The 22,941-nt window shown below is 40.6% G+C and overlaps 4 protein-coding genes across 5 annotated transcripts; 2 read left to right on the top strand and 2 right to left on the bottom strand.

Annotated features, from left to right (window-relative positions):
• Nucleotides 1-2: 2 nt before the first annotated feature.
• LOC309718906 (uncharacterized protein) lies at nucleotides 3-2,009 on the bottom strand. Its single transcript, XM_082554545.1, has 3 exons — nucleotides 1,641-2,009; nucleotides 1,495-1,554; nucleotides 3-1,401 (listed from the first exon to the last, which is right to left on the bottom strand). The coding sequence occupies exons 1-3, from the start codon at nucleotides 1,828-1,830 to the stop codon at nucleotides 1,265-1,267; spliced, it is 387 nt and encodes a 128-aa protein (XP_082410671.1). The 5' UTR covers nucleotides 1,831-2,009; the 3' UTR covers nucleotides 3-1,264.
• A 2,511-nt stretch (nucleotides 2,010-4,520) lies between these two features.
• pmpca (peptidase, mitochondrial processing subunit alpha) lies at nucleotides 4,521-10,523 on the top strand. The gene is made up of 13 exons (XM_082554544.1): nucleotides 4,521-4,627; nucleotides 6,141-6,343; nucleotides 6,441-6,520; nucleotides 6,606-6,688; nucleotides 6,791-6,885; nucleotides 6,969-7,069; nucleotides 7,632-7,895; nucleotides 8,033-8,125; nucleotides 8,205-8,323; nucleotides 8,405-8,495; nucleotides 9,372-9,434; nucleotides 9,521-9,665; nucleotides 9,748-10,523. Exons 1-13 carry the CDS (start codon nucleotides 4,581-4,583, stop codon nucleotides 9,915-9,917), a joined length of 1,554 nt encoding a protein of 517 aa, XP_082410670.1. The 5' UTR covers nucleotides 4,521-4,580; the 3' UTR covers nucleotides 9,918-10,523.
• Nucleotides 10,524-12,533: 2,010 nt separating this feature from the next.
• Nucleotides 12,534-20,352, bottom strand: inpp5e (inositol polyphosphate-5-phosphatase E). 2 transcript variants are annotated; one of them, XM_082553388.1, is made up of 11 exons: nucleotides 19,502-20,352; nucleotides 18,121-18,993; nucleotides 17,318-17,441; nucleotides 17,132-17,229; nucleotides 16,904-17,028; nucleotides 16,202-16,321; nucleotides 15,970-16,077; nucleotides 15,348-15,509; nucleotides 14,929-15,044; nucleotides 14,672-14,808; nucleotides 12,534-13,619 (listed from the first exon to the last, which is right to left on the bottom strand). In XM_082553388.1, exons 2-11 carry the CDS (start codon nucleotides 18,921-18,923, stop codon nucleotides 13,487-13,489), a joined length of 1,926 nt encoding a protein of 641 aa, XP_082409514.1. In that variant the 5' UTR covers nucleotides 18,924-18,993; nucleotides 19,502-20,352; the 3' UTR covers nucleotides 12,534-13,486. The 2 variants fall into 2 exon arrangements, with proteins under 2 accessions (XP_082409514.1, XP_082409515.1); XM_082553389.1 differs by lacking the exon at nucleotides 19,502-20,352 and adding an exon at nucleotides 19,464-19,487.
• A 102-nt stretch (nucleotides 20,353-20,454) lies between these two features.
• On the top strand, nucleotides 20,455-22,557 carry LOC309718209 (gamma-crystallin M2-like). Its single transcript, XM_082553228.1, has 3 exons — nucleotides 20,455-21,262; nucleotides 21,924-22,166; nucleotides 22,252-22,557. Exons 1-3 carry the CDS (start codon nucleotides 21,230-21,232, stop codon nucleotides 22,528-22,530), a joined length of 555 nt encoding a protein of 184 aa, XP_082409354.1. The 5' UTR covers nucleotides 20,455-21,229; the 3' UTR covers nucleotides 22,531-22,557.
• Nucleotides 22,558-22,941: the final 384 nt, after the last annotated feature.

The following is a 22,941-nucleotide window of genomic DNA, read 5'->3' as shown; positions in this document are numbered from 1 at the left end:
GGCTTCTGTCTCATTTATTCACAAGGACATGTCTACAGCCAAATACTGGGTCCAGATGAAGTCCTTGCAAATGTAAATTGGCAATCCATTCAGCATAATCAAATGGAAATGAAAGTACAAATGCACCGATTTATAATCTATGCAGGAGGGGTCATTTTAATTAAGCAGACAAAGCAGACGTAGCGGGTGAAATGTAACACTGTTGGATTCAGGACAACATCAAACACATAAATCCACCAAAGACTCTCATAGTCCCAGTTTTCCCACTGTGGCAGAACTGTGTTTAATGTAGATTCTAAAAGACACTCTGACTTTGCTCAACACTGAGCAAAAATGTTGATAACAGTTGAAGTGATGACATATTGATACATGAGCTATTGACTTAAGTATTGTATATATTGTATTTCCTTAGGACTGAAGGATGATGGATTTCTTCTTTCCAAACTGCATGTCTGCACAAACAAGATATAGAATTTGTATTGTATACATATTAATTCTAATATTTTTTTAATGTATTTTTTACATTTAGTACAACTATAGAACATCACATTACATTTCACAACACATATTACCTGCATAATAAACCATATTGTTTCAGTGCATAAGTTACTGTTTTGCAAAACACAAAAGGGCACAATAGCACAAACAAATGACAATTAGATTTGCAAGAAAATAAATACCACTCATTGCAGGGGATTGTATCTAGTCTAAAATGTTATCCAAACAAATTTCCACATCATTCTTAAGTAATTTTCTGTTTGTAAACACAAAAAATATACCAATAAATAAATACAACCTGTGCAGTACCCTTTCTCTGCTTCTATATAAAAATACAGGAGGATGAAATATGACCTTAAAACTAAAATCTTTAGATTTATCTAAGGCCAAAAGGGGTGTGACCCAGTAGATAGATCTAAAATTAGATCTATCAAAATTTATCTTATCATTTTTATGCTGCTTTAACTGTGTTACCATGGTATCCCTTTTTTCATCATTTGACTTTTGTTTTGGTCGTTAAAGCCTGAGCTGAGTAAATCTGCAGATGTGTGTAGGTTGTTGAATAAGATGGTTATTTGTCCATTCATCTTAGTACAAGGCATTCATATATATCCTCAAGGGCTACCTTTATTTCATTTATGTCCAATTTTAGATCTAAAAGTCAATCTGATTTTTGATCCTGAACTTTAATGTAGGAAAATTTTCTTATTATAAGGTGTCATATCTGTGTGAAAGTTTAATATGTTTGTTGGGTTGTTGGTCAAAGTCATGACAGCAGTGCCAGAAACATAACAGGTGAGAGGAGGAGGAAAACCGGAGTGATGAAGATGTGATCCGCTGCATCGTGGAGCTCGTTTAAACACAGGGCCTGCTCCAGCATTTGGTGGGTCTCAGCACTTATCCCTAAAGGACACAGTACAGAGTTTTTTTGTTGGGATAGAGACAACTAAGTGCTACAACAAAGTCTGCTCTGAAAACCAGAATTGGAGAGCTCACCATGTTGGGACCACTCCTTCCAGGCGTGCAGATATTCAGGGTCATGCTCCCCACCAGTAGCTATATTCAAATTTGATAAAAGTATCTATTAAGACTTTGTATTTTTGAAACTCTATCCACTTGTAACAAGAAAGCTCTGTTTTTACCTTTGGAGTGCTCAATCAGAAGATGTTTCAAATCCCTGAGAGCCCTGGTGAGGTTCTCCAGTTGGTGCTGCAGGTGGAGGTTTTCTTCTTTCAGAGTGTGGATGGTATCCTGGAGCTCGTAAGCTGAGCCGGAGTGTGAAAACAGAGAAATTATCCAAAGCACTGCGGTGACATGCATAATGGAGAACATTGTGGCAAATAATAAATGTGCTGTTGCTGGTCACAGTCCTGCTGAATCTCTCTTCAGCTGCAGAGTGCTTTAAAGTCAGGTGGAAGTGTTAATGTTATTGAGCAGCTGACTTGTTTCTGTGTCAGAATTGATTCACTGATGGGTAGTTAAATGCTCTTGGCCCGCTTACCCACTCAAATGGATCAATTGTTCTGTTTTGGATCTTAGAGCCCAAATTACAGACACGGATAGAGCTGGTTTGGAGTTAATAAACCTTCATCCTAAAGCAAAAAAACCAAACAAACAAAAAAAACAAAAACAAAAAGCACCTGTGAATTTGAGCAGTGCACTGAAGAAATTAAGTCAGTAAGTAGTTATCTCCTTAAACCTACTAATAGTCAGACAAATCTCTGTGTCTATATGACAGTTCGTCCCATCCACTTTAAACTTGGCAAGTGTATTCTTGGGGTCTTTTAAATGTGTCTTCCTTTATTTGGCTATCTTTGTGAGATTTGTGGATTCTCATTAGCTATATTTGTAACTTTTACAGCTAAGTGCCCAACCCTTTATCTTACCCTAACATAAATTTAATTTTAACTTGTCCCTTCACCCCAAAAAGACAATTCTTTCACAATTCTTCATTACTTTGCTTGCCTAAAACGAAACTGGTTCTCAAATGATTATTTATTTATGTATTTGTTGCTTTTGGTTTCCTGTAAATAAATAAAATACTTTTTATTTACTTATGCTATTTAGGTACGCTGCACTGAGCTGTGGCCACAAGGTGGTTGATGCCTGTCCTGGGGGTAACCCCCAAACCAGATGGTGGACACCAGAGGTAAAGGGAACCATCAGGCTGAAGAATGAGTCCTATTGGGCTTGGTTAGCCTGCAGAACTTCGCAGGCAGCCGATATATACCAACAGGCCAAGCGGAACACTGCCCAGGCAGTGGCAATAAGTTGGACGTGTTCCTGGTGGGTGTTGGACTCTGCCAGGGCTGCCCTTTGTCACCAATTGTGTTTCTAATTTTTATGGGCAGAATTTTTAGACGTAACCAAGTGGCGGAAGGCTTCCACTTGGGTGGTCTCCGAATCTCGTCTCTGCTTTTCTCACCTGATGTGGTTCTGTTGGCTTCATCAGGTTGTGGCCTCCAGCTTGCACTGGAGTGGTTCACAGCTGAGCGTGAAGCTGCGGGAATGAGAATCAGAACCTTTGAGTCTGATGCCATGGTCCTCAGCTGGAAAAGGTTTGAGTTATTGCCCCAAATGGAGGAGTTTAAGTATCTCGGGGTTTTGTTCACAAGTGAGGGGAAAGTGGAGTGTGAAATTAACTGACGGCTTGTGCTGCAGCTGCAATGATGCGGACGCTGTACCAGCCCATCATGGAAAAGAGAGGGCTGAGCGTAAAAGTGAAGCTCTCGATTTACCATTTGATGGTAAATCAAATGGTCAATCAAGCTTTGTGTAGTGACCGAAAGAACGAGATCACAGATACGAGCAGCAAAATGAGCTTTCTCGTGCCACTGATGTGTGGCTGGACTCTCTCCTTTAGAGATAAGGTGAGTTCGGCCAGCCAGACGGGGCTCAGAGTAGAGCCACTATTCCTCCACATCGATAGGAGCCAGTTGAGGTGTTTCAGGCTTCTGACTAGGATGCCTCTTGGACACCTCTAGTTGAGGTGTTCTTAGCATGTCCCATCGGGATAGGCCGAGGGCACACAGACTATATCTCCTGGCTGGCCTGGGAACACCATGGTGTTCCCCTGGACAAGCTGGAGGAGGTGGGTGGTGCATCCTCTGGCTGCTACCCAGTGGAAGACAATGGATAGGCTGTCATAAAATGGATGGATGGATGGATGGATGGATGGATGGATGGATGGATGGATGGATGGATGGATAATTCTTGAGAAAGCTGCAACCCCAGATCTGCCAGCTGTGACTGCCCTGTGAGGCGGCCGACACTTGGAGCTGTTCTGTTTTCAAAACTCTGCTTTATGACTGCCTGTGTGTGATGCATTTACAGAACATCTATAAAATGTACATAGAGAAAAAATAATCTGGGTTACTATCTCCCCAGACAGGTACTGTCAATCTTCTAGATCAGGGGTGTGCTATAAATTTTCAAAATGGATTTCTGCTCAATGTTGATTTGAGTTTGTTGAATTTTTAAGTGTAATTTTTATGGTTGTTTCATTTTAATGGAGAAAAACAGAATATCAACCAAAGGTCTACCTGCCCAAGAAGGGACATATACAGGGTAATCTTAAGTTTCCCAACAAACACTTAATGAACACCTAAAGGATTTAGAGAAAGCATGGAAGAAAGTTCTGTAGTCAAATGAAACTATCTGGCATCAGCTTGACCTGTCGTGTTTGGAGGAAGAGAAATGCTTAATATTTTCCAAAGCACACCATTCCCACACTCAAGCACAGAGGTGGAAACATGACGCTTCGGGGCTGTTTTTCTGTTAAGGTTGCAGGGTGACTTCACCACACTGAGGAGGTAATGGACGGGTCATGTACTTGGATGACAATAACCTAAAACATGTGTTTGTCCCCCTTAGCTGAAATTGCAGTGTTTTTTATTTAACAATTATAACTGATTATTAAATAATTATTAATGACTTCACTGTGATGTTCTTATTATTCAGTAACATCGTGTGGTTTTGGCCCCTGGGCTGCATGTTCAACAACCGTCAGCTGGTTGAAAGCGGAAGTGCTTCGAGTAGCTTTCGTCGTCATCCGGGTTGATCTCCGTCACAGAGGATCCAGGATGGCGACTCACATGTCGAGGTGCAGAACCTGGAGTCGGGTTCAGAGGTAACACGTTTTAAATAAACGCTCTTACAGTGTCGCTAATGTGGAGTTTAACGCGAACAGACTGCAGCAGCACCGATACACCCACTGTCTCCCACCTGACGTTTCCGCTCATCCCTGCGGGTTTAGAAATTCTCTACGTCCTCGTCACCGTTAATTAGCAGCTAGCATGATGCTAAGTTACATCATAACCCGTTAATGAAGCTAAAAATGCTCCTCTCGCTTAAGCTTTGGTATTATTTTAGCGGCTTTCTGTAATGTCCGAGATAAAGAATTGTTCTGCTTTGTTTTAATATATTTTAAATAGACGTGCTAGTTAGGCTGTTTTTGTTGAGAATTTGAATACGAAGAGACATATTTGGGTAAAAGAGAATAGATTGCTGGACTTAATAATGTGCGTTTGCCTGAGGATGGTGGAGGATTATACGTGCTGACTTTGAATTTATCACTGTGTGGCTGAGATTCTGATATTATAGAAGTGCTATAAGAGGAATGTTAAACTTTTAAGCTCCAAACACGTTTGGACAATGAAGTCGATAATAGTATCTATGTGCACCTAATCTGTTTGAGTCAAAAGGCGAAAATAGTCATTTTCAGAGAGTTTTTACGTACTTTTGGTGCTATATGATGTCAGTGAATATGCTGATCCCTGTTGCGTGGCTGTAAACACAAAACCCACACTGTTCTTTTTATGATGGACAGCCAATCAGAACAGAGTTTTCTCACAGCTAGAGGAGCTTAACCATGGCCAGGGCTCTGTACTACGAAGCCACTTCAGTATACTCAAGTGATGTTATCTGGATTCATTTACCCTAACACTGGCAATCATGATAAGCAGTCATGTCAAGCTTGTTTTCAGCTGGCTAAGTTAACCGAAAGTTTTCCCTGTGTGTTCATTTAATTGGTGTAAATTGTAATATTTGAAAAATATGAGGGGGTTAAATGCATAAACTGAAAGGATTACAGCTGTTAGAATTTAGGGCTGCAACAATTCATCAAGTAATTCGATTTTCATTTTCTTACTGGGTAAAATATGCTGCAAAGCTAACCTGGTCCAGACTAGAGATCAGCAGTAATGAAATCACCACCTACTGACCAAAAAGTCTGCAGACAATAGTATGTCTTTGCAAAATGGCTGTTTCCCTCTGAAGAGTATGGAAAACATGCAAGCTGGATTTTCTTTTCCTTTTTTATTCTTTTTCCCCACGGGGACCAATAAAGTACACTTTCTTCTTCTTCTTCTTTCATTGCTGTTTGTTGTACTGTTTGTTTTTATTTTTGTATTGGCACATTGTTTGTCAGAAGACCAATTGGTGAGGTCTTTAAAGTAGCTGTGGCTAGAAGGGCTATGTACAATGTAAAGGTTGTACAAAAATTAAACCCAGCAATGTTAATATTTATTGGTCATGTTGTATAAGCTGCAGTTTTTTCAAAAGTTGGCTTTTGAAATTCAGCTTTTAAAAGTCGATGAGGTTTTTTTTTTTTTTTTATAGCAGTTGTTTTATTGTCATCCAAGGTATGGGATAGCAGCTTACCGGAAATACAGCAGTGGTGGCGGATACCCAAATATCTCCCTCTCTACACCGTTGCCTGGGATCCCCAAACCAGTGTTCGCTTCAGTGGATGGTCAGGAAAAATATGAGACCAAGATTACCACTCTAGAAAATGGCCTCAAAGTTGCTTCCCAAAACAAGTTTGGTGAATTCTGCACAGTTGGAGGTAAGTTGTGTCTTTGATGTGCTGATATATTCACAGTTCTTTGTCACCTGCAAGAACTGGATAAAGTGAGATTCTCTCTCTTTCTTCCTTTTGTTAGTTTTGGTTAATTCGGGATCCAGACATGAAGCAAAGTATCCAAGTGGGATTGCACACTTCTTAGAAAAACTTGCATTTTCTGTAAGTATTAAATAAAATCCAATGAAAAAGACCAAAAAGGTGGAGGTGCGAGCAATAAACCTGACAACAACATTTATGTCTTTAGTCCACTGCACAGTATGGGAGTAAAGATGAAATCCTTCTTACGTTAGAGAAACACGGGGGGATCTGTGACTGCCAGACATCCAGGTATTTAACACAGTTCCCGTCTCAGTGTGGAATGATGTAATGATAAACGCAAACAACACACAGCTGATTTGAGGTGTGTTGATTGGTTGTTTTGCTTTGCAGAGACACCACAATGTATGCAGTGTCTGCTGAAGTGAAAGGTCTGGACACAGTGGTCAGTCTTCTGTCTGATGCTGTTCTGCAGCCTCGCCTGCTGGGTAAGGACATATAATTTAGGGTCCGTCCTCACAAACGGTCCAAGAGTCTCCACCGGTAATACAAACTGTTTCTTTGTGTGCAGATGAAGAGCTCGAGATGACCAGAATGGCGGTGCGCTTTGAGTTAGAAGATCTCAACATGAGGCCAGATCCTGAGCCATTACTCACTGAGATGATCCATGCTGTGAGTTATGCCTCATTATTCCTTAGCTAGTCCATCCAGCCATTCATCCCATTTTATTATTAATCAGTGAATTACTAATGAAACCAAAATCCACTGTCAAAATTTCAATGCTCATTTCTACTCTGATAGAGTAACTTTGCATGATTCACAGTCCAAAATGATCCATTTGCCTTAGCTGAGCTTTTGTGCAGCCTCTCCATTCACTCACAGTCTGAACCAAGCTGTTTTGCTTCTTCCCTCTTTGAGTCCACCCTTCCTTTAAGCCAAATTTCTTCTTATTGGAGGCCTCGTGCAAACAGAAGATTTGAACAAGGAGTGAAAAAGGCTTCTGTATGTCAGGGTTAATCACATTAAGGAGCTTCGCTCTTGTTGATATCATACAGAGTCAGGAGTGGCAAAAATTATGAAAATGAGTGTTTGGAGTAATTTGAAGTCTGATTGGGTTAGAGGGATTACTTTTAGATATTCTGACCTCATTAATGTCAAACTCAATGGTGAGTAGTCCTAGTTTGTTTTCATCTTTAAATCTATATGTGACCCTTCTTTGTTGTTTTGTTTCCAGGCTGCGTATCGAGGCAACACAGTCGGACTGCCTCGTTTTTGTCCTGCAGATAATGTGGATAAGATTGACAAGAATGTGCTTCACAGTTACCTGCGTAACTATTACCGTCCAGAGCGCATGGTGCTGGCAGGAGTGGGCATCGAGCACGAGCAGCTGGTCGAAAGTGCCAGGAAATACCTGCTGGACGTAAAACCAGTGTGGGGAACGAGTTCAGCGCCCAACGTGGACCTCTCTGTAGCACAGTACACTGGTGGCATCGTCAAGGTGATTAACCAGGCTCTGTTTAAAATCACAGTTTGGCAGATACCTGTTTTTGTTATTTTTCCTCCGTTCTGCTGGAGAAAGCAAATGATCTTTTTAACGGATCTTTAAAAGTTGGACATTGTGTTTTATTCTGTTAGATGGAGAAGGATATGTCAGACGTGAGCCTCGGCCCCACCCCCATCCCAGAACTTACCCACATCATGATCGGCCTGGAGAGCTGCTCCTACCTGGTGGGTGTTTGCAGTGTCTTGGAAAGTCTCCAATCAGGGGCCTGAGACATGTTAAAGGGTAAAAATGTTCCCTTTACAGGAGGATGACTTTATCCCATTCGCTGTGCTCAACATGATGATGGGTGGAGGCGGCTCCTTCTCTGCAGGAGGACCCGGGAAAGGCATGTTTACCCGACTGTACCTGAACGTCCTTAACAGGTGAGCGTCTCACAAGAAAATTGTACTAAAACTATTCCAATTAGTCGTCACCGACTGTTAAATTTTTGTTATCTGTTGTAGACATCATTGGATGTACAACGCCACCTCCTACCATCATAGCTACGAGGACAGCGGCCTACTGTGTATCCATGCTAGTGCAGACCCCAGACAGGTTGGTACAGTCTCAATACAGGACAGCTGCAGAGTATCTGTTAGGATTCTGTAACAAATTTCTCAATTAAATTTTGAAACTTTTTCTGATGAGGCTTTGGCAGCTCTGGTGCTCTGGGGTAGGTGGTTTCACAGGACACGGCCTACAACTGGAAAGGCCCGATCCCCTCTGTTTTTGACCTTGTCCTGGGAACATTAGAAACCTTAGTGCCCTAACTTGAGGGTGGATGCTTAAAGGCTTAGATAAAAAAGGGGGCAAAGGTCAAAGACTTAAGAACAAGCAATAAAGGCAAGGCAAGGCAAGTTTATTTGTATAGCACAATTCAACAACAAGGTGATTCAAAGTGCTTTACAGAGACATTAGAAACAAGAACAAATAAAAAGCATGATTTAAAATTGATTAAAACAAGCAAATAAACTAACTAACTAATTAACAAACAAACAAACAAACAAAACTATATAAAATCAAAACAGATAAAATCAGAACAGTAGATAAAATCAGTAGTTAAATGTAAGTTTTGAAATTTAAGCTTAAAGTGTGGATTTGGTGCTTTATTCAAATGCAGCTGAGAACAGGTGAGTCTTCAACCTGGATTTAAATAAACTGAGTGTTTCAGCTGATCTGAGGCTTTCTGGGAGTTTGTTCCAGATATAAGGAGCATAAAAGCTGAATGCAGCTTCTCCGTGAAAATCTAAAACTAAATTCTAAAAGTGGCAGGAAGCCAGTAAAGAGAGGATGAATGGGTAATGTGCTCTTGCTTTTTTCTCCCTGTAAGGAGCTGAGTGTATATTTGGGAAAAGTTCACCTCCAGTGAATAGTTTGTCATGTTTTTTGTGGTTCTTTTTCTTATTTCTTATTTCATTTATTCATTTCCAGGTGAGAGAAATGGTGGAAATAATCACCAGAGAGTTCATTCAGATGGGCGGCAGTGCAGGAGAGGTAATGATCGCCACAAGCTTTGTCATCATCATTTAGCAGAATAAAAATTACACAGTTCTTTTAATAAATTTCCCTTATGTGCCCAGATGGAGCTGGAGAGGGCAAAGACTCAGCTTAAGTCCATGTTGATGATGAACCTTGAATCACGGCCGGTTATTTTTGAAGACGTTGGTCGTCAGGTTCTCTCCACAGGAAAGAGAAAGCTGCCACATGAGCTCTGTCATCTAATAAGTGAGTACTGGAAGGATTTTTGTGTTATTTTCTTTGCAAGTCATCTAAATTTGTGTGACGATAATATTCAAATAATTTTCAGGCAGCGTGACACCTGGTGACATTAAAAGAGTGACCACCAAGATGCTGCGCAGTAAGCCAGCTGTCGCAGCGCTTGGAGATCTCATGGAGCTGCCCTCGTACGAACACATCCAGGCCGCCTTGTCCAGCAAGGACGGACGTCTGCCCCGCACATACCGCCTCTTCAGATAGACCCGCATCATCACTTTACATAAACTGGACTTGAAGATTACACTAGTGTTCCCTCCGAACACGGAAATCACCACAGCTTACTGTGAAGGGTGACAAATACCTCTGAGAGAAGGGGTGATTTTAAAGAAATGACACATTGTACTCTACAGTAATCCTAGTCTGTATACAACTGTATTTTTGTTTTGTTGCCAGGAAGTCAATAATTCATTATTTTTATGGGAGGTTTGCAGGAGTTTGCTTTTAAAGAAACACAAAATTATCATGTAAGGTTCCCATTTAAAAACCCCATCAGTGTCACAGAGCCACTCAGAGTAGACTGTGTTCTGGATGCCCCTAAAACTCTTTCGTTTTTTTTATTCCACCATTACTTTCTTTGCAGATCGCAGCTCTCTAAAAATTCTTTATTCCAGAGTCAGTGGATTAAACTGTTATTTATACGACAAGACTTCATAATGTCCTTTTATAGGTACAGAGACAGCAGAAAGTTACATAATATATGATTAAAAACAAAATGGAGATTTTTGGATCAGTCACTGACTTGACTGCTTGTCCTCCAGACTGAAATTGTGATTCGTGTATTGTACAGTAAAAAGATGGTTAAACAAGTGTGGTGTTTGTTTTTACGGTTACGCTGAATGCTTTGCAAATCACATTGGTTATGAAGAGCCACAGCTGTGTGACGACCACATAAGGGCAAAGAATAGAAAAAGCAGGTTATAGTCTGAGTGTTTGACCTGCAGTGATTGTCTACATATGTTGACTTGATTATTTTTTTTGTCTGTGTTTCATGGATATTCTCACAGAAACGCACAATCTAAGAGTCAAAACTTTGAACACAACCTCTCATTTAATGTTTTTTTTTTTTGTTCTTACTACTTTCTATATTGTAGATACACATTGAAGACATCAAATATATAAAACAAAATATATGGAATTATGAAGCAAAGAAATGCAGATAATTAACTCTAAATATGTTTTATATTTTAGTAGGGTGACCATATTTTGGTTTCCCAAAAAGTGGACACTTGGCCCAGTCATGAAGAACTTTAATAATACTGTTTGTTTAAAGAAAACAATGCCTTCTCTGTGCCGTTAATGAATGGTAAAATAAAAAATATCATATAGGCTTTTACAAGTCAACAAGTGCAAAAAAGGAGGATGGTTGGTCACCCTAATTCCTCAAAGTAGTCACCCTTTTCTTTGTTGACAACACTGCAAACCTTGGCCTTCTCTCAATAAGCTTCATGATGTAGTCACCTGAAATAGTTTTCACTTCACAGGTGTGCCTTGTCAGGGTTCATTTGTGTAATTTCTTGCCTTCTCAGTGGGTTTGGGACCATCAGTTGTGTTGTGCAGAAGTAAGGTTTGTACACAGCTAACAGCTGTGACAACTTAAAATTCATAATATGGCAAGAACCAGTCAGCTAAGTAAAGAGAAACAACAGTCCATCATTACTTTAAGAACTGAAGGTCAGTGAGTACGAAAAATTGCTAAAACTTTGAATGTGTCCCCAAGTGCAGTCGCAAAAACCATCAAGCGCTACGATGAAACTCTTGAGGACCACCCCAGGAAAGGAAGACCAAGAGTCACCTCTGCTCCTGAGGATAAATTCATTTGCGTCACCAGCCTCAGAAAATCATGTTAACAGCACCTCAAATTAGAGCCCAGATAAATGCCTCACAGAGTCAGTGGAAGACACATCTCTACATTAACTGTTCAGAGGAGACTGCTCGAGTCCAAATCTGAGATCTTTGGTTACACCTGCTGTCTTTCTGCGACACAGAAAAGATCAAAAGATGGTCTCTACATGCATGGTTCCCACTGTGAAGCGTGGAGGAGGTGTGATGGATTGGAGGTGCTTTGCTGGTACACTGTTGGGGATTTTTTCAAAGCTGAAGGTACGTTGAACCAGATTGGCTACCACAGCATTTTGTAGCAACATGCCATCCCATCTCAGGTTTGCGTTTAGTTGGACCATCATTTATTTTTCAACAGGACAGTCACCCCAAACACACCTATGGGCTGCGTAAGGGCTATTTGACCAAGAAGGAAAGTGATGGAGTGCTGCACCAAATGGCTTGGCCTTTACAGTCACCTGACCTAAACCCAGTCTAGATGGGTTGGGATCTGATGGACTGCAGAGTGACGGGAAAAGGGCCAACAAGTGGAAAACCATTTCAGCTGACTATCACATGAAGCTCGTCGAGAGAATGCCTAGAGTGTGCAGAGCAGTAATCAAAGAAAAGAATAGCTATTTTGAAGAATCTAGACTATAAAACATGAGTTATTTCACACTTTCTTTTTACTACATGATTGTTGACAAGAGGCTGTAAGCCTGTACATCATGCCCCTAACTTTAACCTTTGTTAGTGACAAAGGGACAACTATTTTTGACTCAGTTTAAGAAGCACCCTCAAGTGGCCATTGGAGAAACTGCAGTTTTGGGGATTCCCACACAGGCTTCATCTTTAAGCTCTGGAAGCTGGTGCTCAGCTTCACCTTAGATTTAACACAGTATTATAACTACTATATTAAGTTGATAACATTGCAACACATTGTGCTCCCCCACACTTAAATACATCTGTTATGGGCAAAATGTATCCAACAAACAAAGGTGTTTTCAAACCTTTATTATGGGATGTTACATCAGGTGACATAAAAAGATACAGTTATGGATAAGAGGTCCCGATGATGTAAAAACAATACCCACAGGCACTTTTTTTTTAAAAACAGAATGCTCTTCATGCTGGGAATGCAGATGATTAATGTGCTGCTACATACAGTACATGGACAGTTTACACAGTAATAAGATGAGAGGTAAGGCATTGCGTTTAGTGTTGCAAAGGTTCACTTGGCCTAATCACACAAAAGGTAGCAATAATGGTAGTAATATAGTAGTAATATCATTAAAATACTCAAACGTTTTTTTTTATAGCAAGTGAGTTCCTTTAAGAAATATTGAATAAAAGCATCAAATAACTGTAATTTCCCTGAATTTAACAGTAGCTCTTAACAAGGTGCAACATGCTCTTCAGAGTCTATATTTGACCTGATCCTCAAAACTCCCCCACAAAACGGACACCTAAAAGTGTGCTGTAGTTATGTTTAGTACATTACTTCATGACAAAAATCACAAGGCATTTGAACACTGGTATAGCATTCAGAAAAACAGAGTATTATAGTATATGATGCTTCTTAAACGGCTACAAAAAATAGAGAGAAAATAGGTATTGTTACTGTCTGTAAGGTCTTATCAGTCCACACTGGAGCATGTGACTGAACTTTAAGCCACAAAGGGAGACCCCCCTTCCCTAGTTATGTTTGAGTACAGGGGGCAGAATAAATAAAGGCCAGAATGCTGATATCTGCATGACCTCGAGATCCCTGCCCTCGAGTCTAGCCAGCTTCTTCGGGACACAGCTGCACCTCAGTTACCTCGACCACAGCTGGGATTTGTGTAGTTAAGACAACTTTGGTTTTTCCTTTTTGTCCTTTCTGGCCTTCCTGTTTCTGGCACAGGTCTGATCCAATCCAGCCTGATCTGGTCCAGAGTGTTCCTTAATGGGTTTTAAGAGATGGTGCAGATCGTGCTGCTTTGGTTCTTCATGGCCTCCTTTGTCTTTATTTCTCTGGTGATCCGCCTCCTCCTGATACCTTCCAAGTACAAGCTTCGGTCAAACTGTCCGGCACACAGAGGAATGCTAACAAAAATACAAGCAAATACAACATTACAGGTGTTAGAAAGTCAAAATGCATAAAGCACAACTGATCGTTTACCAAATGATCAATTGCAGTCCAGTGAAAAAGAACCATCATTTAAGGCATGGATTTTTGCATTGTAATATTTCAGCAACACTTTAATTTAACCCTTTGCTTAGGCTGCTGCCCCCGCGACCCGGCCCCGGACAAAGCAGATGAAGATGGATGGATGGATGGACTTTAATTTAACTGCAACCCACACAGTGCAACATGAACTTAATAAACCTGGGTAGGCCATCAAATTTGTATGACACAGAGCTACTGTTTTGTGATCACAGCTAAAGATTGTCAGGATTCTTTCACAATGATAACCTTTGCACTACCTACGAAAATCCACGACAGCACAGTTTATTACATCACTAAAGCCTGGAGCCTCTGGGGGACTCTCTTACTCTCCCCCTTTATATGTCACTGCTGCACGTAGTTTCATCCTGTTTGTGTTTCATTCTCTCTCTATTCTACTCTGTTCTGTCTTCTCAAGGCTGCTTCTGCTTGGGGATGACTTTTTCTTCCTTTATTTTCTAAATGCTTAGTCAAAGGAGATTCTTGGGTTTCTACTGATGCAGAGCTCTTAACCTTACAATACAAAGAGCTTGAGACTGACTACTACTGTGATTTGGTGTCACTAAAAAACCCATCTGAATCTGATCTAACATATTACTTCATAAATTGTGTTACTTGTTGAAAACTTGAATGGGATAACAGGAGTGGGAACCAAAAAAAAGCTCTTATCTCTTTTCCCTAGACCCTGTGCCAGCGCCTAATCTCAATAAGTCTCCACACATGCCTACACCAGTGACTCTCTAGAAACAAGTGCTAGGCCCAAACGTGACACCGCTGAGAGTGAAGGCTCTCAGTCAAATAGGTCATAGTAAAAGGCAACTTTTACTTATGCCTCCTTTCAGGCTATTAAATTCCAACTTTATGTGAAATTAAATTTAATTGAAAAGGACTACAGCACTAAGGTGTATGTGTGAATGTTAGTGGGACTCACTTGTCTCTTCCTGGCCTGAGTTTGACCTGAAAGACACCAATGACAGGCCGGTGGTCCGAGGTCTTGATGTTCGAGCAGCTGGTATACATGAGTGTTTTTATGTCATTAGCCTGCCTGCTCCTGAATAGGATCCTGTCCTGTGAACACAGAGAGGTTCTATGTGTTTGAGAGCCACTTTAATAGAAATAACAAAGTGTTTTTAAAAAACTTAAGGCGTTTATCTTTTGTCATGTGCGACACGTCTTTGTTCTACTTACTGTGTATGAAGGTGTTCTCTGTTTAGAAGTGGTGTCATAGACATCGCGACCAATGTCAAATTTGTACGTGGGTAAGAAGTGTATTGATGCCTCTTGGAAACCTTTAAAGATTGACCCTGGAGGGACAAACAACTCACAGGATAAGAATCAATGGAAAACAACAACCTATTTCTATAAAAACTTTTGCAACTGTTTAGATGCATAAAAAATCATGTAGGGAAGAAAATCCAAGAAAGTTGGTTCTGCTCATCCAGTCGTTGCATTTCCTGTGGGAAAATCATTTTCATCACTCAGCCAAGCCACTTTTTCAGTCTGAAGTGACAAAATGTTTCTCCCACTGAAAGCGCGACGTCCAGATGAACAAAATCAACTTTCTGAGTTTTTGCAAATGTTGACGCTTTGGCTTCCTATGTGCATACCTTCCTTCATTTCCTTGGAGAGCTGATCGTGCTCCAGCAGAGGGCTCATATCGCCACCTACTGTGGAGCTTATGATGGCCTCCACCTCACTCCGGTCTTTATCCAGCCGAAAGTTAAAGTCTCCAAACCAGAAGACCTGATCGAATCTTGTAGTGACGTCAGCTGCAGTGAAAAATTATATTCCATCAATTTCCCTGAATACTGGCAATTAGTGTTATAAGCACTAAGATTTTAACCACATATAGATCATCAGTAACTGCTGGTACAAAGATGGCCATGGAAACAAATACAAAAATAGATTGTTATATTTATAGAGAAAAACCTTCCTGTACATTAGCCAGACCGCTTATTCCTTCCTCCTGCAAATAATCCTAAACCTAGGTGTCTAGGAATGTTTAATCTAATTACAGTTGTTGCAATCAATCATGTTGTGATTTGATTGAAAAAGAAGGACAATTAGAAAATGAATGCAATGTTTTAAGATTATTTGTCTTATCAGAATGAATGCATGCCACTTTTATACTGTTACATCTTTAAAAGATTAAGTATTCTGATGCATAAACCATCCAAATAGCTTTAACATTTTAAATTATTCACACAAAGTAGCTTCAGAGAGTCTTACATGGTGTGGAGCGGTACGGGTTGGTATCTGGAAGGCCTTTTGGAAGAGCTAGAGCCTCGACAATCTTGTTGTAATCAAGTATTCTCTCGTAGACTTTGGCATCACCGGCTGGGAGAAAAACAGAAAAACATATTAGAAATGTGCAACATTGGCCGGCTGTAGGGTTTAAATGCAATACACTAATGTGCAGTGTAAAAAAAAGCTTCTCTGACTTGGAAAAGCTGCTACTAACAGGTAAAATGGGAAGTAACGAAAAGGAAAGAAGTGCCAAAAAAGGTGAAGGCAATCCCCACTGCGCCTTTGGTCTTGATCTGCGAGATGATCCTCGTTGTGACTGTGGCGTGCTCCGCCTCTGTGCAAAAAAATAAAGAAGAAGAAAGGTAAATGGCGTGTATTTGTATAGCGCTTTTCAGGTGGTTCATGTCTGTGCACACAAATCAACATGTCACTACAACAAAATCCTTGTCACAATCCTCTGGCCAGTTATAGTAGGTGGAGCATTTCATCCAAAGCAACAAGGATATCAGTCGAGAGTTGTAAGTTGAAACTAAAGGATCTTTTCAAGTGTTTTGATATTCATATCGACTTGTAAACAGCATTTTAAGTATATTATAGAAAGGTTTAATCTAGAAAACTAAACATTCACAGCTTAGCTTTGATTATTTTTTTCAGATTTTAAAGCTCAAATAATTGATTAGTTAAGAAAATTAATTCAACAGTATAAAAGACCTATCTGAATTAAAGACTATTTAAACCTTTTAAAGCCTGTTTTGAGGAACAAGAAATCAATTTTAATCATTTAATACCTCCAGAAACCCTGTCTTTAAGACAACATGCTATTAAATACACAAGTCACCACAGAAATATGAGCAATTTAGAAATATCATTTCATAATCACCATCCCTCCTGAACTAATACGTAGAGTAGGACAGACCTGAGCAGAACCAGATGAGGTCTCTTCTGACAAATACAGTGAGATATAAAACACCATGTGAAGCTGCATATAACATGACATAGTAAGGTCCCAGACTCTCCTGAAGTCTGGTCTCCCACTCCCTCCTGCACACAAACAAAGTTACATATTAGTAAGCGGAAAATGAAAGCCATTACGGAGTAATTCATCATAATAACCGGCTTTTATTTAAAACATTAAATGATCCACCTGTCAGGACAGCCCTCCTGGACCCCAATAACATAAAAGTCTTGTGCAAATTCAGAGTCTGTTGGAAGGAGGAGATCATCTAAGTTGACTGGAAGGCCCTGAAAATGGCAGGAATTTGGTTATGATTCAGTTTCTCCATCAGAAAAACCTTTGTGAGAGATGCTGCAGGTCACAACATCCTCCCACCTTCTCTCCTTGCATGTTCCAAGTGGCGATGTAGATGCCAACTCTCCTGTCGGGGAAGAGGCGGTCCAGCTCCTCAGCCCCAAGCAAGGCACCACTACCCAGCACGCTGCCCTCCATAAAACTCCTGGATGACGAAAAGTAAAATCAGCACATATATCGAGTTTAATCACAGCTGTAAGGCTGCTATCTCTGAGGTCAGGTCAATAATTTATCTTTATAAGTATTAAAGCAGTGGACTAAGAACCATTTTACCACTCATCCTGTCAAAATCCCTGCTGAATCTCCTCACACCTATGTTCTTCTTTGCTCCAGTAATGGAGGCTGTTTATTCTTATTTGTGCATTTTTAGCTAAAGCAGCTCAGATGTTGATTTCTTTACCACAAAGTATCGCAGACTAACGTGTAAACATTTCAAATTTAGTTTGGAAAGAGGAATGAAAGATGAATGATGAAAGATGAATTAAATCTAACACAGCTTGCAGGGGAGCGTGGGGTTTTTGGAGCTAAAGTGTACTGTAATAAAGGAAAAATAGAAGGGTAATATGAGTATAAAGTGGGTGAGCTTAGAAAGGGCTCATCCAGACAAAAAAACAAAAACAAAACAAAAACACACCCCATCTTACTTCTTTTGTTTTTAAGTGTCACTAGCTTAATACCCTTGAAAGAGACTGGTAAGTAACTACAGTTTAACAGGAAGCTGAGTGCAGTTACTTTAATCTACAGGACATCTTACAATAGAGCCTTCAAATCCAGCACAAGGATGATGACTACAGGTGCATCTTTATATTACCTGCTAAACCTACCTGTTCCTCATATCCTGCGGTCTGATGGGGCTGAGTACGCTGTAGGTGGACCTCATGGAGTTGACAGAGGCACTATCCGACCCCATGTTCTCCAAAAGCCGGCTGTCGCTCAGGTTCCTGTGGAGCCTTTCTCCAAGCTTCTCTCTGGCCGGCATGGCATAATCCAAACAATCCCTGTCAATCCTATTAGCTGCCCTCAAAGTGGCTGACGCAAAGCTCTTCTCCAGAGCAGGCAGTGGTCCGGTGGGTTGCACCGGAGACAGGCGCACCTTGGCGGCCCTCCACTGCTGGACTGTAAGGTCGCTCTGCTGGCTGCGGGGTCTCCTTTCATAGTCAGAAAGACTACTCCCTCTGTCCCGGAAGGCTGGGGATCCAGTTGGAACAGCAGAATGGGGTCTCGCACTGGGATCCCGCTCATTCCTCACTGCAGCTGTACCCTGGATAACGAACCCACTCGGAGCTACAACAGTTTCATCCTCTTTAAGCGAGTCTGTGGAGGAGCCGGTCTCAGCTGGGTCGCTCAGACTCTCTTGGCTGTTTCTCAGCCTCCTGGTTCTCACAGTCTCCTCCAATGAAATGCTTTTGCTGGACTTCGACAGTCTGGGTAGCAAGGGGGGGCGGGGCTGATACGGACTGATCCCTTCCCCTGTGTTTCTAAGCCTAAGGTCATCCTTGTGCCCGTTGGTGGATTTTACATCTACTATGGAGGTATTGAGTTTGCTGCTGTCATTGGCAATTGAGTCTCCTTTACCAGGAGCCTCACAGGAGTGATGGAGGGGGCCGTCCTCTCCATCCTCAGTCATCCTCTTCTCATGTCTGAGTCCAGCTGTGGTGAGGTGGATGAAGCGCTCTCATTTTCAAGTGGCACAAGACCTGTTCAGACACACGGCGGAGTTTGTTTTACTGACATGGCCTTCAAACGATCACTTTACTGTCTGATATACGTTCTGATATCAGCCACGGCAGAGGGTTACTGCATCAAATACCCAATCAGTGGAAACAACAAACATTTTTGATTTCAAGCAATTAAAAGCAAGAGCTGTAGCTAAAAAAGACAAAGCACATGAGCTAACGCAATTACTGCTTGTTTCAACAACTTTAATGCTGAACGAAAAGTCCCGTTAAAGTCTACTTTAACAATTCTACTTAAGCCATCATCTAAATCACGTTTACATACACAACAATGTCATCTGTTAAGCTTTTCTCTTCACTGGATAACAACCTGCAGCTGCAGCTAACAAAGCTAAAATGCTAAAGCTGTGCTAACTATTGCCTAAAGCGTACGTTTCTGTGACCACATTAACAAACGGATAACTTTGGTAGTTTCTGTCGTTTGCACTAACAATTTATGTCTCTTTTATCAGGCTGAAAGTAAAGCTACCTTTTGTGCACTGTTGGTGTCAGGGAGACTGACTAAAAGTAGCTCCGTGACTTCCTTAGCAACGCTTGACAACACAGATTTCTGTTACCAAGAGAGTCGCAGTCTGAACTCAGCATGTATCACAGCGCCCCTGTGTGCTAAGAAGGGGTATTACTTCCATACCTGTGCGTCAACTACTAGGATAACCACCTGCTTTCTCATTTCTGCAGCTTACACATCTTCGAATAATTTCCAGGGAGCTTCTTCTTATACGAGGAGAGAGGACTCCAGGCAACAGACATCTGACCTAAATTAGCCTACTAAGAGGCTAATTTTTACTAAATTTACACTGTAGCTCAATGTGCTGGCATAAGAACTCTGTAACACTGTGAGTGCACATTTTCAAAAGATAAGTATTAGTAATACTTAAAAAACAAAAAGACAAGGCAACTCACCTCTCAGAACATCACCAAAGTTATTGACAACACTGCTCAAATCCAAAGTCCATCCTGCGCTCCTACTCCCTTCCTCTTTTGAGCACCACTTTTTTTGCTTTGGCTCTCTAAATATATCATTTAAAATGCCAAGAAAAAAATGTTATATAATTGACATCAAAAGACTCATGGGTGTTTTATAAAAATGACAGAGAACAAAGGTCAGGAAGCACAAGTAACATGCCCGCCCCTCATCAAAATGTCATAAAACATGCCTATTTTAATCAGTGTAGTGTAATACGATTGAGTAGATATTTGCAGCTACAATTTAATTTCTAATTCTCTTACAATTTGTCCACTTTGCCTCACATCACAATCAAGAGCATAGCCTTTGTTCTCAGCGAGTAGACCTAAAGATGACCTAAGCTTTGATCTGCTCAGATCAAAGCTTAGATCATATATATATATATATATATATATATATATATATATATATATATATATATATATATATATATATATATATATATATATATATATATATATATCCAGTATATTTTTGAATGATGTATTTAAAAGCATTAGTCAGCTTACAAAGATTTTTTTTAAAGAAACATACTATGGGGCTATAAATTATAATGCTTTAAATTATAATCCAGTCAGATACATTTACTAGTTATTTGGCCATAGTCAGATGATAAAGAATTACGTTTATGGACTCTGAATTTAAACTTCTGACTTTTATTTACTCAATCGCTCAATATTATTGTGCACTACATTGCTAATATCCAAGATCCTCTGTTCTTTAAGTAACTTATTTTGCCGTCATTAGTTTAGCTCAGTTGATTGAAAAAAAAAATGCTTGTCTGGGTGTTTTCATGAAAAGACAAAAGCTTTTCCATTCACTACAACACGTTAAAGTCAGTCACTTTACAAATAGCACAAAGAAACGGCAGAAAAACGCTGCTGCTGACAAAACAGTGTAAGTCACACTGAATAAACAATGTCAAGGTGTGACCTCCGATTGTTAACCCTTTCACCCATTCCCTGACCCTGTGATGTACGAGAACCGCAGCTGAATGGATTTTCTAAGCTCGCTGGCCCCTGGAAATGTGGACAAAACCCTCCATATTCAGTGCATGTCTATGACACAGCTGCTGACTCAGGAGGTTTGGACAATGGGCTGGTGCGGTCGGGTCTAGTATAAAAGGAAAGGGTTAAACCAGGTAGGATACAGTTTGGTGCAAGAGCAGAAACATCAGCAGCAACCAGCAGCTCAACCAGCAGCTCAGCCAGCAGCCCAATAATCAGCAATATGACTACCACTGGAATGAACATGATGAGCAGGGTAAGAGAATTGCCTTTAAGGTCTTAAACATGTGTTTATAAAAATATAATATTTATATTTGTAACAGCAACCAATCATGAGGTGTGGCACGAATGGTGTATCGTATAATTTTCCTCCGCTTTAAAGCATCTCTGAGTCCTATTTTTGCTTTCCAGCCAGAGCCTGTGCTTGTTTGGTTCAGTAACTACAGCTTGCAGATATTTCTTCTAGTAAAAAAGCTCTAAAATTCTAAGCCAACAAAATAGAAACAGACTTTGCGAGATAAAATGTCACTATGTACATATTAGCTTCTGTTAAGAGCTTCTCTCATGAGCTGAACAGCTCAGTAAGAGAACTTTGCTGTGCTTTGAGTGCCCATCTGACTCTGTGGATTCAAATGTGTGCACTTCTTGTATAAATGATTTATACTGCTGCTGGGTCTGACCTGATAAAACTAGATTAGTTACCTTTATAGAAAAATCATAGATCGCTCATTCAGACATGGAGCTGACACATTAAGAGTTAACAGAAAGGTATAAATGTCTAAATTGATTTATTCCTCATTAGAAGTTTAAAGCTGCACCTGAACTTTCTACTTAACAGCACTACTGTTGAACTCACCAATTCTTTCAGCTTCAAAAATTAAATGCCTCACATGTGCTCGTTTCCTCTCTCTCCTCAGATCATCTTCTACGAGGACAGGAACTTCCTGGGTCGTTCCTATGAGGTCATGAACGACTGCCCTGACATGTCCTCCTACCTGAGCAGGTGCCACTCCTGCAGGGTTGAGAGAGGCTGCTTCATGGTGTACGACCGCACCAACTACATGGGCAACCAGTACTTCCTGAGGAGGGGTGAATATTCTGACTACATGAGCATGATGGGGATGAACGACTGCATCAGGTCCTGCCGTATGATCCCCATGGTAAGATTTTACGCCAGTCGTCATTTACCCTGGATGACATCATTAAAATACTCTGAGTTAAATCCATTTGTCTTCTGCCTCACAGTACAGGGGATCCTACAGGATGAGGATTTACGAGAGAGAGAACTTTGGTGGTCAGATGTATGAGCTGATGGACGACTGTGATAACATCATGGACCGTTACCGCATGTCCAACTGCATGTCCTGCAATGTGATGGATGGCCACTGGCTGATGTACGAGCAGCCCCACTACAGAGGCAGAATGATGTACATGAGGCCTGGAGAGTACAGGAGCTTCATGAACATGGGATTCAGCGGCATGAGGTTCATGAGCATGAGGCGCATCAATGACTCCTGCTACTAGGCTGTCTTTGCACTAAATAAAGCTGTCATGAACTGAACTACTGGTGTGTTTAAGTCATGGATTATTTTGAGTAGATTTTGAGTACTTACGTTCATTCAGAAATTCTAACGTTTCAGTAATTCAGAAGAAGCAAGTCATTTGCTTTTTATTCTTATTTTCAAACCACATTCTTTCAAAAATCAACTACAAGTGAAATTTGTGCAACCTTTTAGCACAAAATGTTCACTTATATGTACCACAACTTCACTGTCACAGTGAACCTCTTATAACCTTCTTTTCATATCTTTTTACATTAAAAGCCATAGACTGTGGGGCCCAAATTTAGCTCACTGGGATGAGCCAAATGGCTGAAATCGGCAGGCCCAGGTTCAAATATGACCATTGCCACATGTCTTCCCCTCTCTCTCCCTC

This window comes from Aulonocara stuartgranti (genome assembly GCF_965226115.1).
Source record: "Aulonocara stuartgranti genome assembly, chromosome: 12".
In the NCBI taxonomy this organism is placed as follows: Eukaryota; Metazoa; Chordata; class Actinopteri; order Cichliformes; family Cichlidae; genus Aulonocara; species Aulonocara stuartgranti.
The sequence above is the reverse complement of the archived record's forward strand: the minus strand, read 5'-3'. Positions and strand labels throughout refer to the sequence as shown.